Source organism: Bombus huntii, chromosome 4, assembly GCF_024542735.1.
Source record: "Bombus huntii isolate Logan2020A chromosome 4, iyBomHunt1.1, whole genome shotgun sequence".
NCBI lineage: Eukaryota > Metazoa > Arthropoda > Insecta > Hymenoptera > Apidae > Bombus > Bombus huntii.
In genome coordinates, this window is record NC_066241.1 from 6223713 (window position 1) to 6239422 (window position 15710).

At 42.3% G+C, this 15710-nt stretch overlaps 1 protein-coding gene across 4 annotated transcripts in view; it reads right to left on the minus strand.

Annotated features, from left to right (window-relative positions):
• The window catches only part of LOC126865205 (protein outspread), a 212732-nt gene that overhangs the window by 5149 nt on the left and 191873 nt on the right, over positions 1 to 15710 (minus strand). For all 4 annotated transcript variants that reach the window (XM_050617444.1, XM_050617443.1, XM_050617447.1 and 1 more), the window contains exons 5-14: positions 14685 to 14757; positions 13655 to 14197; positions 7389 to 7561; positions 6787 to 6927; positions 6536 to 6697; positions 5535 to 5707; positions 4419 to 5374; positions 4169 to 4325; positions 1228 to 4083; positions 818 to 1106 (exon numbers count right to left, since the gene is read on the minus strand). In XM_050617444.1, the coding sequence (XP_050473401.1) occupies positions 818 to 1106; positions 1228 to 4083; positions 4169 to 4325; positions 4419 to 5374; positions 5535 to 5707; positions 6536 to 6697; positions 6787 to 6927; positions 7389 to 7561; positions 13655 to 14197; positions 14685 to 14757 (5523 nt within the window). The remainder of the gene's footprint in view (positions 1 to 817; positions 1107 to 1227; positions 4084 to 4168; positions 4326 to 4418; positions 5375 to 5534; positions 5708 to 6535; positions 6698 to 6786; positions 6928 to 7388; positions 7562 to 13654; positions 14198 to 14684; positions 14758 to 15710) is intronic.

The window sequence follows — 15710 nt, forward strand, 5'->3', positions numbered from 1 at the left end:
ATCGAAAATATAATGCGTCAGTGCGGCTGGTATATGGGGGTGGGTTAACACGATCGTTGGAGATCGATGCGCGCCGGGGCAATCAATTATGGGCTACTCACGATCGGTCAGATAGGTACAGTAAAACCTCCGTCAACGCTGCTCCTAATAAGGATCTTGAATATCTGCTATCGTTACGTATCGTAAAATATTAAATCATTATTTTAGGGGTAAGATGTATTTACTTTTGGTTACCGGTAGGATGGCAGCAATTTTAGTGTTATGTTAAGTACTTCAATTAATCTAGTGCCTTTATATTATACCCTTAGATTAGAAAGAAAGTAGATATGTTTTTAATGGTTAAGTTTATAACTGCATAATATATGAATGAGATTTTAATTTTGTTTAAAAAAGGCACTCGATTAATTTACAATACATTTGTATATATTTCATACGAATAAATCAATATATTATAAGCGATCTTTCGAGGAACAAAATTCATTGAATGAATGAAAAGATCTTAATAAGCATGGGGTTAAAATATCTTTTTATTCCTTGCCTACCAATCGAGGATTAAATATTCGCGAACGGTTAAAGCCTGCGAACACAAAAGCTTTTCTGTACCTAACTTCATCTTTAGCTTATGACTACTATTTATTTACAATTGTCAGTTCTTTTTCGTTATCTAGAAGCGCTTGCTCGAAACATTCGAAAGGGTTGGGCGCCATAACATGTAACTGCGGCGGAGTTAATTAATTTAGTATCGTACATTTTTGTTAACCACATCTACGCTGTAAATGGGGCACGTTCATGGCGACGAGAGCTATCAAAAGTTTACCTTCATCTGTTGTAATCGATGAATTTCCTCCCTCGGCTCGACAATCTCGTTGTCCCTGCCCCTCAACATTTGCATACTGTCGTTGATCGTACCATCGTTCGTTTCTAATACCAAATGTGCCCTCAGCTGTTTGTTTCTCGCGTCTAGTTGCATGATGTGCTGTTGCGCTTGAGCAAGTTGTTTGGTAAGGGATCCTACTTTTTCCTCCAGGGCTGCAGATTCCACACACTTAGAGGAATATTTTGCAGATAACGAAAGAATTTCCTGCTTTATCTCCTCCATCTCTTCCCTATAAATTGATAAATGTTATTTAATAGTCAGAGATATCTAAATTAAAAAATATATATCATCATGATAAATTCATGGATTATTCAAAATTTACAGATATAGAATAGGAATTAATTACATACTCGTGTTCTTTATGAAGCACGCCAATGTCCTCGCGTGCCTGCATTTGTTTAATAAATTCTTGCTTAAACTTAGCTATTTCTTTCTGCACTTCGTGTTCGTGCGCCTTTCTCATAGCATCAAGAGCCGCAAGAGTGGCCTGAGTCTCTTCTGATAATGCCTGCTCTTTCTCCACCCTTAGATTTTCCAATTCCTGTCGATGTTTCTCTTCCATCTCAGAAATAATGCGTCTATGAGAATTCTCCATTGCCAGCAAACCTTTTTCACACAACGCTCGCAATTGCTTGATCTCTTCTTTATATCTCTTTCTTGTTTCCGCATCTGTGTCCAATTCCGCGCTCATGGATCGTTGATAAGCTGCTCTAAGTTCGTTCACGTGAGCAGAGTGCTCAGAGTCCATAGCGTTCAGTCTATGTTCTAATTTTCTCGCCTTTTCTCGTAGACTGGCCGCTTCCTGTTCGTACTGAGATGTTAGAGATTGTCTCTGATTGTCTAGTTCACCTTTGATGTCCAGCAAATCCCTTTCCTGATTGCGCTTCAATGTCTCCAACTCTTGATTATGCTCGGCTGTTATCCTATCGATGGTTTCTTGCAATTGGCCACACTGTTTGCAAGTCACGCTATTCATGTAGTCGCTCAGCTTCTTGATCTGCTTGCGCAATTCCGAGCATTTTTCGCACACACTCGACCAGTCGGTGATGGTAACCGTCGGCGACTTCGTAGGCCACACGGTATTTTCGTTATTTTCGCTCAATTTGCCTCGGACGCGTTTGCCCAATTCAACTAAGTCTTCTTCTAAGTAATGCAAACTCTGGCCAACGTTCTTTATCTGATCCTTCGAAGCACGCTTTGAACCGAATATCCTTTCCTCGCAGTCCTTGCTAAACTGTTGATAAAGGTAACTGTACTCCGCGTCGAGAATCGGATTGCTTTGGAACTCGTGGTCGTCCGCTTCTAGCAGACTTGAAAGGACGTCGTCGTTTCGGATTAGACTAGATACGAAAGTCTCCCCAGGGAAGATTGTCAATTGTCTCGTATTCTCCTGAAGAAGCCCGATTCTGGCGTCTATTAAAGCTTTGTGCGCGATCACGTCCGCGTATTCCGTTAACAACTGCCGGGACTCGTACTTCGATTCAACTATCGTCGACTTATTCTTCTTCAGCTGATGAAGGCATTCCTCGTACACGTCGGATAGCTCGCGAGTAGAAAGTTCCATCTCTTGACGGAGTCTGGCCTGCGCGGCATCGATCCAAGATTCCAACGTTACGTTCTCCGCGCCCTCAAAGTTGAGACAAGCATCGGTGATGCTCGTGATGTTCTGTTCGTACATTTGGCCGCAACGCACGATCACATGAGACACTTCAGCTTGTACCAACTCTTTGCTGACCGTTTCTTGAGCCAACGCCCACGCTTCGCGAATTCGTCGATCTTCCAGTAATTTTTTATTCGAGTTGGTCACCTGATGTTTGTTCAAATCCTCTTGCTCGGACATGCTCAACGTTTCGGCAGCCAGTGCTTCTGCGAGCTGTCTCAACTTCGTTTCTTTATATTTCCGTACGATCTCGTTCACCTCGCATTGTTTTTGCAGCAGGAAGTTCAAGCTCTCGTTACGAGCTGCGGACACCTCCTTGGTCGTCGTCTCCGTCGCGGCCACGCCACCTACTAGTACTAACTTATTCGCTAACACTCTAGTAAGATACTGAATGTAACTGGTGTTTTGGTACGTTTTGGGCTTAGTTCCGTGAATCTTACGCATTAAGCTTGAGGCAAGCTGACTAGTTTCGACCAATTCACTGAGAACGGCACTCCGGTCGAATGTCCGGCCGATCGCGCACTTGATCTGTCTCAGAACGATGAACTCGAACGCCACTCTCTCCGCGACCAGCTTCATCTTCTCTCTGTCGTTTAGTTGGCCGTTCTGCTCGAGCGTCTGCCGTCTCTTCGTGAGTTCGCTCAATTTATCTTTAAGTATAGTCTCTAGTCTAGATACCACTACGCCTACTGACTCGGTCACTTGAGCGCTAGCTTGGTTTTTCTTACATTCTAAACACGAGTCCAGGATGTCGTTCACCTCGCGCAAACACTTCTCTGCTTTATCCTCCGCTTGTGTCGAACCTAAACACTTCTCCAGCCTCCTCTTCGATTTCGACACCACCCTCTCCAATTTCCTTAACCTCGCGATGATCTCCAATGAAACTTCGCTGGTGGAGGATGCACTGATCTCGCTACACTCGCTAGAGTCTTTCTCAGCGTCACTCGCCATATTTTCTGTAACGTTTGCCACCTTCGTCTCTAGAGTGCTGAGTCTGATCAACACTTTCATCGGTTCGGAACTAGTTGCACTATCTAGCGATTTTCTTCTTAATCTAGTACGATCCAGACTCTTTCCGTCCCTTCTCTTCTCCTTCTTTGGGTTAGGACTCGACTCCTTCGAGCTGCATCCAGTTGATACTGGCGCACTGGTACCTTTTCCACGTTCTATAGCACAGATCTTGTTCTCCAGATCCAGCAGCTTGTCCTCCATCTCTTGCGAGATCTGGAAGGACTCACGACCCTTCAACGACAGCGATCTTCTTTTATCTCTACTTTCAGCTTTAGTCAACTTCTGCTTCAACGTTCTCACTTGTTTCTCGCTAGCTGCAAGCTTGTTCGTCAAATCTTGAATCCTAGCTGCCATTAACTGCAGCTGGGCTTGGTTCGTCTCGCTGACACTCGCTGCGTCCTGCTTGTGAGCAAAAATCTCTAGCTCCAGTGCGTCCTGTATCGCGTGCGCTTCACGGAGTTCCTTGCGCATCGCGCGTATCTCCAGGATAGCTTTCTCAAAGCGGCTTCTCAGTTCGTCATATTCTTCCACGATCCTACGGATAAAAGATGCAAAAGATATAATATGATTTTCAAACTACTTGTAGCTATATACAACAATTTCAGATATGTCTTTATTACCTTTCCTTATCAAGAGTATCAAAGTCTAGGTCTAACTCAATATTCGTTAAATCACTGAGAGAGTCGAAACTTCTCCCGCGCTCCCTTGAAGAAGATAGACCCCCTTTATCTTCCAATTCTCTAACTTTGCTATATAAACGCTCGTTTTCGTCTATTCCTGCATAACAACACGATAAATGTATAAAACATATAACAACATTGTAATAAATGATATTAACACCACAACAATTTTATTTCAAATTCAACATACCTTGAGACAATCTGTTACTCAATGAAGTAACCTCCGACTGCAAATGTTCAACGGTTCTATGACTCGATGCCAACTCCTTAGTAAGCATCTCACAGCGTTCACTCGTCTCCCTAAGAATAGCCTCTGTCTCCAGCAATTTGCACTCCAACACCTCTTTATCTCTGTTGTACATCTTCTTCATCTTCTCCAAGTCCTCTAAATCCTTGTTCCTCTGTTGCTCTGTTCTCTGGATGGTATTCAACAGTTCATCGACTTGCTTCTCCCTAATAGAAGCTTCAGCCTTCTGCTGTCTCAACCTGGACAACTCCTTCTCCGCACTAGCAACATCCGCTCTCGCCGCGTTCAGCTGCGACTTCAGACTCTCTATTTCATTTTCTTGACGCTCGATAATGACTAGTAGCGTGCTTGGGTGGGATTGATTTTGATCCAACTGATCGCGCAACATCGATACCTGATTCTCCAACAATTCTACGATCAAGGGACTCTCGTTGGCGCTCGAGAGGCAACTATTGTTCTGCATGTGTCCATTATGTTGGTCCTCGTCTTCTCCAAGTTCGCAGCAAGCCATCATTAGATCTTCCGACCTCACGCTGTCCAACGTGCTTCTTCTTGAGCTTAAAGGCGAGCTACAGCTTCTCTTGTACACTCTAGATCTGGAGCTTGATCTGGATCGTGCTTTTACTCGGGATAGAGCTGTTCTTGTCAACGGTGGTGACGGGGGTAATTCTGACCATTCATGGTTTGCTGAATCTGACCAGCTTGATCCCTTCAGTCCACTGGGCCAATCACCGTTTCTTACGAGAGGTGGTGACACTGGGACTTCTGACCAATCACCGGACTCTCTTCTGCCACCCTCGGATGCTGTTCGATACTCCTCGTCCGAAGAGAACAGCACTGAGCGTGGCGTGACCGAGGTCGATGGAACAACCGAGTCTCTCTCACGGTCCGTAATGGATCTAAAATTCAAATGTGGACTTGAATAAATTTCAAAGCGCTTTAGACTATGAGAAACGCTTGGAAGAATTTTATAAACAGTGGAGTTGATCAGTTTGGCTTCTAAGAAGCTCATACGAATCTTTTTCCCTTATTTAATCAATTATATTTCGCCTCACTTACGCAGTAGGTGATTGAGGCGTGTTATCTTGCTGTCCATCTTGACAAACGGTCAGAGAATCGTTGCTACTGTCAGGATCTGGTAAATTGGCAGCCCTCCGAATGGCCGACATCCAACTGGCTCGTATACCAGCGGTGACCGCGGACAACACGGTCGATCCTCGATCATCCCAGGCCTTGAAAAATGCGCAACAACCGGACTAGAGCAAATCATCGGATAAAACAGAGCACTATGAAAGCAGGTAACTGAAATGTTATCGTCTATGTGGGCCAAACAGCGGGATACAACGGATGACAGAGATCAGTGACACGAATAAACGAAGAGTTTCAAGATCTGTTCTAGCGTGAAATTGAGTTAGCGACTTTTTCCAGCCACTCCCGCCACGGAAGTTAATTCCGGCGATCCAATTGACCAACCAGCCTCCGGCGGATTCATAGTTAATTATAGGTTTCGACGATCTAATTCAACGATTCTTCAGTGTTACGTTACGTCCTCGCTGAAGCAACAAGGAATTTTTGTTGCTTGTCGTTGCTGCATGTTCCAGACGCTGTTCGACAAATATCAACTTGTGGAGATATTGTCCATCATATCGAAGCCACGTAATCAGAGGAATATTTCGTTTTTGTTTCGATCTCAAAACGATACTTGTCGTTATGGAACATTATAAATCGTTATGAAACATCGAGCAACAAACAATAACTTTTTCAAGAAACATAAAACATGAACAAGAGGTTCGTCGTTGGTTTAGTGAAGACGAGGTCTTACGATTTTTCCTGTTACACATCTCGCGAAGCTACCAAACGCTTAAAAGTCGGTCCAGCTAGTAGACAATGTAAACCAACTCGTTTTTTATTGTATCTGCCTCTACGAGAATGAAAAAAAAAGGATGGAAATTGCAGCTCCCGTAAGGTCTGTAACTGGATTTCCGTTGACCGATTCTTTCTTTCATGCGGAATGTTAATTACCGTAAATCACCGCGTGCAAATCCACCGGTCACACTCACCACGGTCTGGAATCCATAATTTCTTGCGACTTGAAGGGGCGTGACGGCGGTAACGGTATTCAGATCTATGACACCGTCCATGATACCCTTATCTTCCGCGCAAGGATCACGGTAGTACATGAGACCGCAACCGCGCAACACGAACCAATGCTTGTTCCATTCCTGAAGAATACACCACTCGTTACGTATATTAACCTACATTCGATGCTACCGTAAGGTTACACGAGAAATTGTCACGTTTGGTAATATACCTTGTTCAATCCTTGCTTCATTAGCCAGCCTTTCTTGATGTTTAATAAATCCTCGGCAGGCAGATCAACCCTCAGTTCGGACGTAGGGGAATATCTTATCCCCGAAATGTCCAGGCCACATCCGTCTGGATCACCTCTGATCTGTATATGGTATTAACGACGAATTTCTATTATTCTGGCTCGTAAAAGACATCTACATCGAAGTTATTTAGAGTCATGGGGATTTAACCATCTGCCTCGTCATTAAGTCAGACTAGAGATTGTACGTCCTTTATACTTTTTATCGAATCCTATCCTAGATTCTGAATTATACATTCTCCATTTTGAGCAATATATCTTTCTTTGAACCTTAATCTATATCTTTTGAGCAATATATCTTTCTTCTAACCTTAATCTATATCTTTTGAGCCCTGTCCTGTACTTTATACTTTGAATGGTAGTATATTTTTCTTTCGAATCTAGTTCATATTTTAAAGCCTACTCTTGACTAATATACTAGAGTGATGCTTCTTTTGAAATCTTAAAAAAGAAAACCCATAACGAATGACGATGTGAAATGACAACTCCAAATCCTTCAACGGGTATAGAAACTCGAGACTCACGAATTTGTCCTGATACGCCGCGTTAGCTGCATCCACCACGTCCCTAGTCGGTTCGGACGTTCTCGGTTTGATCCTCCTGACGCGTGGCTGGGTCAAAGAGGCAGCAATATCCCGCAATTTTCCCTCTCGTTCCCTCTCATGCTCCAGCAGGATTCTTCGACAGGCGTCATCGTCTGAAACATACGTCGAATCGTTCACCATTTTCTGCTCCATTCGATAGAGTCATTCCGCGTCTCCCGTTACGAGACGATAATGACAGGCTAGCCGCATAATGGTCATGATCAAGCAGCAACGTAGCAGCAACAGCGAGAAACGCGTTTCCGGGCTTCTATCGTTCTCTGGCTGGTCGTTATCGAAAATATTCGTCTTCGACTTAACGAATTAAGTTCTTTTCAGTTGGAGTAAAACCTTTAGCATGTGGCGATGTTGCCAAGGCCAGACGATCGCTCGGTTAATTGACTGCCGACTAATTAATAACCCAGTCCCCCTTTCACGTCAACGACCAGGCGAGAACGCTTATCGCCCTCGTTTATCCGCGTTTCTATCGACCCATCACCCATCGAATTCTAACCGCCATTACTATGCTAATAACAGTTTTCTACCAGCTACCTCTCTTCGTTGCTGTTGACGTTAGAGAGCATGACGTTTTGACAGGGTGGAAACAATGGGACAGTTTCGGGGAAAATTGGCGTCCAGCGATTCATCGTTCGATGGAAGATTTTACATGTAGCGAGCGATGGAGATATTCCACTTTGGTGAAACAATAAACGAAGATTCTTACGATATTTGCAAATCGGATGTCTAAAGAACATTTTCCGTAAAAAATTTCCCGCAAGAATTTAAGTAATAAAATAGATCAGATTCTTCTAAGTTTTAGATGAGCAGAAATAAATATTTGTTAAATATAAACATTTGTACAATATAATTGAGTACGATATTCAGGAAAAATGTTGCGTAAAAATGATCGGAAAGGTAGGAATTTCTCGATACTCGTCGATTATTCGTATCGATCGCTCAATTATTCGGACGAATAAAATTCGAAAAAGTATACAGATGGAGATTCTAGATTGCACGGCAGCGATCCTGAATTTTACTCTGTTGTAAAAAAATTCGCTAAGTGTATCTTCCCAAGTATTTCGTGGATATCTTTGGACAATCGGCGATCGACATAAATCTCAGGGATCACTGGTGAAGCTGGGCAACGGGTTCCTGGACGTTCGTTCGACGCCAATCTAAATGAAATCTACGGATCAGACGGGAGAGCAGAGATCACGAAGCACGCGGCGAGGAGAACCGGTAGATTTTCTCGTAGATTGTGCACACGCAATTACGCAACGAACGGGAAACGTAATCACACCAGGCGAATCCTTTGGAATCGAAGCTAACTATGCCAGTTAGACCCTTATAAATCTCGAACGCCAGATTCTTTTTTCGACCAAGAACGTATTGCTTAATCCTTTTTCCTGCCAATCGGTTGATTCATCGTTTAATGACGAATTTCCGTATTGACGTGTCTATCATGTTTGTTCGGAGTCATTAAGCTAATAGGAGATAATGTCGATCGATGAATTTAGGTTGGAAGAAATAACATTGCTGATTAATAATTCACTCAACCGGTTGAATCAAAGTAGAATATGCCTGTTTATCTTGTTTATTTATGAAGTATCCATTAAGCTGTCTAGTTTCATTTCTTGTTGTCTGATCTATTGAGCAAACGTAAGTACGAGCATCTTTAAGAAGATTCAACTTCGATTAAGAATAGCTATGAAAATGATAAATATATTTCAATTTTGCCTCGTCAAAACTCAGCTTTGATTAAGAACTAAATTTTAAAAACGGCTACTTTCATCCCTTCGGTGTAGACAATTGTCGATAAAAAAAATACGCACCAGATATATGTATACCTCGAACGACTGTTCCAGAGAAATTTCTTATGAAGTTAATTAATTTTACGCATTATATCTTTTCTTGTGGAAACGTCAGAAAATATGTATTTCCACTATTAATCAAATTAAAAAAGCGATTCAATCCTGGAAGTCCTGTTAAAACAGACACGCCCAGATTCGAAGTGTTTCTTTGTCAGTACGAAAATATCGTGAAAGTCCTACGAACGTAAAATACATATTGCATAGAGATACGTAAATAATTATACAGAAACATTGTTACAGAGATCGACTACAAAGCCTATAAAACAAATCAGAGACCTTTACCATCAGAATTCTCAACTGACCCAATTCCAAGAACCTACTAATCTCTTAAACTATCAATTATCCCAATGATTCCTCGAGAACGCCAGTTTTCAGGCTTCCAAGTCTGAAGCCCCGTGTTCTAAACCTTCGACACACCGTTACTAGTTGAACATCCTTCGCCCTAAACGGCGAACCATCGAGACAAGTTCATCGTGAAGCAGACAGCTGAAAGATATCGTTGTCCATGCGCGTTCGATCGGAATTAGGCTTTTTCACGTTGGGATACGCTAATAAACCGACCGCAAGAAGCTAATTCGATAATGATGCGTGAACAAATTGCAGCGGCTAACGGTGTAAAGCACGCGCAGTTAACGCGAGGCGATTGCACGATTTTTAGAAAAGGATACACCGTTTGCCACAACCGGTTCTCCATCGACGAAAAATTCACTTGTGTTCTTCTTCTATCGATTAAAACACGGCGCCACGCTTCTCCGTTTATTCGTTTGTTCGTTCGGCGAGATTAATGAAAAATATGCGATCATAGAGAGGGGAGAGTACTACGATAAAAATAGACACGTTCCGTCACAAACTAGCGTGTGAGTAAAAAAAGTTAAGTGTTGCGACCTTTCAACCAGTTGGCGATCGCTTAAATCGTAACTGTTCGGTGGGGTCGCGAACCATGAACAATATTGACGCTCAAGGTGAAGCGTTGATTAAGAGTTCTAGTACGATAGTGATTTTCTTGAACGTTTATTTCAAAGTGTTTTATTCTCTAACCTGTGCTGACTGGTGCTTATATTCCAGGTGTCAGTATAGGTAGTGCGTTTTCGTCAACGTTTTCTACCAGGTGGGAATTTATATCTGTTCGATCATGCGACTGTCGAAATGTCGTGGGCATCTCGCAAGTTGTGCGTTTCTCGTCGAGGGTTCGCAGCGTAACGTCCCGTTAGCGACATCGTCGCGTGGTCTATTGTCGAGTTCTCAACTGTTGTCAAAGTTTATGACACGTTGTTTGTTATTGTAGGGAGCCGACGAGCGCTCAAAATGCGAATTAAGTCGTCCACGTGGTCCGAATTGTAAACTTTATAACGTGCAATGTGAAAAAATTCGAACTTGTCGAAAATAACAGGTGTGTCGTCCGTATCGTAAACTTGGGATAATCTTCTACCCTAAACATGGAGAAATTTACAGAATTTATTGAGACGACTAAATACACGGTTGAAGCTGTTAAACTGATCATAAAGAGCCCTATACCGTTTCTGACGTTAATAGCTTATGATCCTTCTTGATCATTGTAACTAAATGGAAGGGGAAAAAAAGACAGTTGCAGCGCTTCGAATCGGCTGGATCGATGAATTTTTTTCATCAAATATGATTTAACGCCTCTTTTGGGCATAATGATCAAACGCGAGGATATTGTTATTACCTTTTATATGAAATCATCAGGTTTTATAATACCACGTTGGATATTCTAAATTACGGTTTGCAATGAAATCTCCTTCATATAGGATCATGCTACTGAGTTATAGCAACAGTAAACTCGCTCTCGCTTTAACAAACACAGAAGGTCTTAAATATTTTAATACAAGAGGAATATTTGTAACGAAATACCCTGTTATTGAAAGTACACGTTGAAAATGTCTTTAAAAATACAATGATTATATTCTCGCAAGCAGGGAAAATATTCGATATTACCTTAAAATCGCAAAATAAATTGATACGGGGGAGGATACAGTACGAGAACCCTTTTAAGCAAATAAAGCTTCACAGAAAAATTGTCAGGGAATTTAATCGGCAGACAAAACACCCGCTCCGTGTTTGAAGTTGGCGAACACTCGACCAAAGAGTGTCTCTGTCCTCGATAACGACGCGGCGGGCGAAAATTGTTAGCGAAATTAATCAGCAACTCGTGGAGGAGCCTGCTCCCTCGAACGTGATAGGGGATTCCAATTAAACGAGCGAGGGGATTTTCTCTATGTTGTTCCTACCATCGGTATCTCGTACGTGCTTTCCAATCGACGATAAGTTAGCCTGTCGTTTTCAGTGAGCTACGAGCCTTTAATCGCGATATGATTCCCCCTGGCGCTCACGTGGCTACGATTTCTCTGCTTCGTTGCGTTTCTTCGATACAGGTTCCAGCATTAGAACGAATGTCCTGTGTTTCTTGTGTTATTAGAGAATCGTTGGATGTTCCAAGTAAAAGTGAAAGTAACAAGGGGAATAGTTAGTTCGTCGTTTGTACCTTAATTACCACACACCTATAATAACAACATTAACCATTTCTCGTATAATATTCGGTCACGTCGATTTTCTCGTATCAAAGTTTCATTTTAACTTTGATTTTGCTCTCCTATTGCGAGACATTAAATTGCCGATTACATTTGTCTATACAGTTTCAATTTTTATTTCAAAGCTCCTTCGCTCATTCTGCGTTCTTTTCGTCATTTTCGACTCAAACTTATTCTTTTAGAATAACAAATTATCTCCAGTTTGGAACAATTGCCGGAAAAATTCTTTCGATCGTAAGATTCTACGAAACACTCCCTTTCTAAGAAAGATTTTGTGAAACACTTCGTGATCGCGTGTCTTACGAGATTTAACCAGAACTGCACACTTTTGACCTTGTTCGTACATCGTAAGTTTTCGATCCCAGATTCTCGTCGAGCCACTCTTCCTGTCATTAAAACACAAACGGTAGCGAAGCTTCCCATCGAGATTACACTGTACGATAGAGCAGATAAATGACTGCCAGGGACGAATAAATTCGTGCGGATAGAATCGGCTGGATTTTCACACGGACGGTTCTCTGTTGCGTGGACACGCGCTAACTGTTTTGTTTATGCCGTCAATTGTCACGAGGGAAAATGGGTCAGGTACGATTTAACGCGGTCGCGCGAATCATCGTCGAAGAGAAGAATAGTCGTCGACGACCCAGTTTCCTCGTGCGATTCAATGGGACGTTGTATTGTTGGTTTAAAACCGAATCGCGTTAGCAGATCCGCTTTGCGATCGGGCAACGCAGTAAAATTTCTCTCTAGGTGCACGACCTAATAACGTGGCAATTAAACTCGCGTAAAACCGATTCATAAGCACTTAAATCGGAGAAAAATAATTTACGATAGAGTTTTATGGGAGTGAGACTGTAAAAAAGGAGAAACCACGATACGAATAATTCGATATATAATTATCGTATAAATTTTCTATTATTTTACACCGACATCAATTAGCAATTTCAGTAATCGTTTAACTATATTTAGATGTCGTTAACGATCCTGCTGTGCCAATTACAGGGATTAAAGCTTCTGCTCGATAGGACCATGAATAAAACTACGCAATCGGCGGTGGGATGAATAAAAGATGCGGTCGTATCTTGTTAAAACGATTTCGACGAGTAACGACTGTAAATGACGATCCAGCCAGATGTTCCTAGGTCTGACTCACCGTGTTTGCCAGGTTGATCAACAGAATAAACACAAGTTTAGATTTACAGGTTACTCTGTGCTTTTTAGTTCACTTGGTAATTCTATGCTTCGGGTATATTCTAGAAAACAAATCATTCAAAAGTACTAACTTTACCCGTTCGTTACTAAAGAGCCTTAAGAACGTTCATTCGCCTCGTTAAAAATTCTTCAGCAATTTTTGACAACGTAAGTGTTCCTAACAACGTTCGCTGTCGTAATATTTTGAAAAAGAAGGCGCTGGTAAAAATCGTACTGTATTTTACGTACACGAAACGCAAATAATGTCTCTTTCGTTTGAGACTAATTTGATACAAAGATGTCTCCTATCTTTTTGCTCGAAACTTGATAGACGATATTAGATGCAATTACCTTAACACATACCATATGCACGTATGCATTGCATCGCCAAAAAAAAAAAGAAGGAAAAAATTATAAACATGCCACATCGTACGGTTCGAAAAAATGGCTCGCTCAGAAAATCTACAAAACCTGAAAACAACGTGATCGCGATCCATGGATCATTTGCAGCGGGCCTAAGCCAGTCCTCCCGGCGTCAATTCGCATCTCCGACGAGCATCGCGAAACCAAGGCCACCGACATATTCGAGTATACCGACCTAGTTTCTCGCCGGAGCAGGCTGTCCCGGCTCGTTCTCCGTGCTGATTCATCCTGCGCCTGGCCTTGTCCTCCGCTCGAAGCTTGTCCCTGGTCGGAGGAGACGCGCTGCTCGCTGGTTGATCCCTGTAGCTCGATCTACCCTCGTTGGGTACGATCGGTGGCTTCTCTGTCAAGGAACTGCTGCTTGACACAGTCGTTGGCGTCGACGGGGTTGAATACACAGTGCTGGACACGTTTCCGTTCATCGACGAAGTGGTTGAAACGGAGGATAGATACGTGGAACCACCGTTCTCCAGGGGTGTGCTGGTTCTTAGAGGCGACAGATTGCTCGTTCGATGATCGTTGTTGGTTTCCACGTTCCCATTGCTCATCGTTGCATTGCTGGTGGTGGTTACCACGCTGTTGGTTACCAAAGATGGTGTGGAAGAGAACACTGGTGGACAAAGGTCGGAAGGGACGCTCGTTTCTGGGATCCATGTGTTGCTGCGTGGCTCTGAACGACAGCTGTTGAAACGAGGTCGCGGAGGATTCGGTGTATTGCCTGTAAATGGAGTAGGTTTGACGTTAGATACAATTTCTATTAACTTAACGTTAGTCCGGGTTTCGTTTTTGGCAGCGATCCAGAGTTATTCAACTCTCAGACTCTTTCGAGTCTAGGTGGTTGAATGATGGGACAGAGATTGGATTTTTATCGCGTGATACAGAACGGGAGTGTAATAATATCTCGAATGGCAATATTTTAGTATCTTAATAGTATCTTCGTGATTTCGTACAAAGAAAATTAATTTAAAGATCGATGACAGTCGATTAATTATTCTTTAAAGAAGCAATCTGCATTTAATTTATGCTTAAGTGGCGGCGCAGAACATTCATTTAACATCGTCGAACTCTCGAATTCAATTAACCGCTCCATTGAAAATAAAAACGTATCAAGCGTCTGCCATAAGCAAAACGTATTTCACAACTTAGCTTGTACGGACCGATCAATTCGAACTCTGATAAAAAAAAAAACATTATCAATTACTTACTTCTGATCGTTGGAGTGACTTGAAGAATGGTAGTCTGTCCACCGGGGAACGTCGCGTTCCTCTTATGTCGGCCCTGAAAGTTATTTCAACTTCGATTAACCGTTTGTTCTCTAATTCTTCGGCAATCAACCACCCACAACCAAATCATTTCATCGACATCGATCGATCAACGTTAAAAGCTTTCTAAGTCTAAAGTCTAAGTTTAAAGACTCGTGTACCTCGATAAATGGTACATTTATAACGTAAGAACTTTACGTAACAGTTAATTTAAAACGATAAACTCCTCGTAAGGAATTTTTCTTTTTGCAAATTCAATAATAATAAAAAAAGAAGAGAATACCAAGACTTCGACGTCGACCGATCCTTCAAGCATTGGCGTATTTTCTCACCGCGTATAGAGGGCGCATTTGCGTCGATTAAAAATCGCTAAAAAAATAATTGTTATCTTCTCGCGAGTCAGACTGACGTCGCGACTCCATGGTGGAATGTCGTAGAATTTGTACGTGGGCGACTGTACGAGGGCAGGCGTGTGCACGACCAGGTCGCGGTAGGCGGCCGCAATAACGGCAGATAACAGCGAGCCTGATAATATTCCGCGAGGAATACGCTCTTCTCGCCGTGCATAATTCATAAGTCCGCGGCCCGTGTACCGACCAATGCCAGACAAATGCGAACACGGACGATTCAATCGGTCCTACTAAAGCAAGATCTTCTTAGAGACTCGATCTTTCGATAGAGAAAGAGGATTTCAACGCGTACGTATGCTTATCGGGGAAGTTTCGATTATGACAAAGGAGTTGGTGGGATTCGTTAATACGATCTCGCGCAGGAAATAGTTTTTAGATTAATCATGCGAATGAAAAATAGTAAAATGTGAGCGTAATCTTTGCGGTAAGACAAAGATGAAATAATGCGAATGTAGGATTCGAACTGATACAATATATGATCACTGTAATAAAGAGTCGAACAATAATTATAATTGGATATTTGGATCTTCTTAAAATAATTTACTTTTAACAAATGATG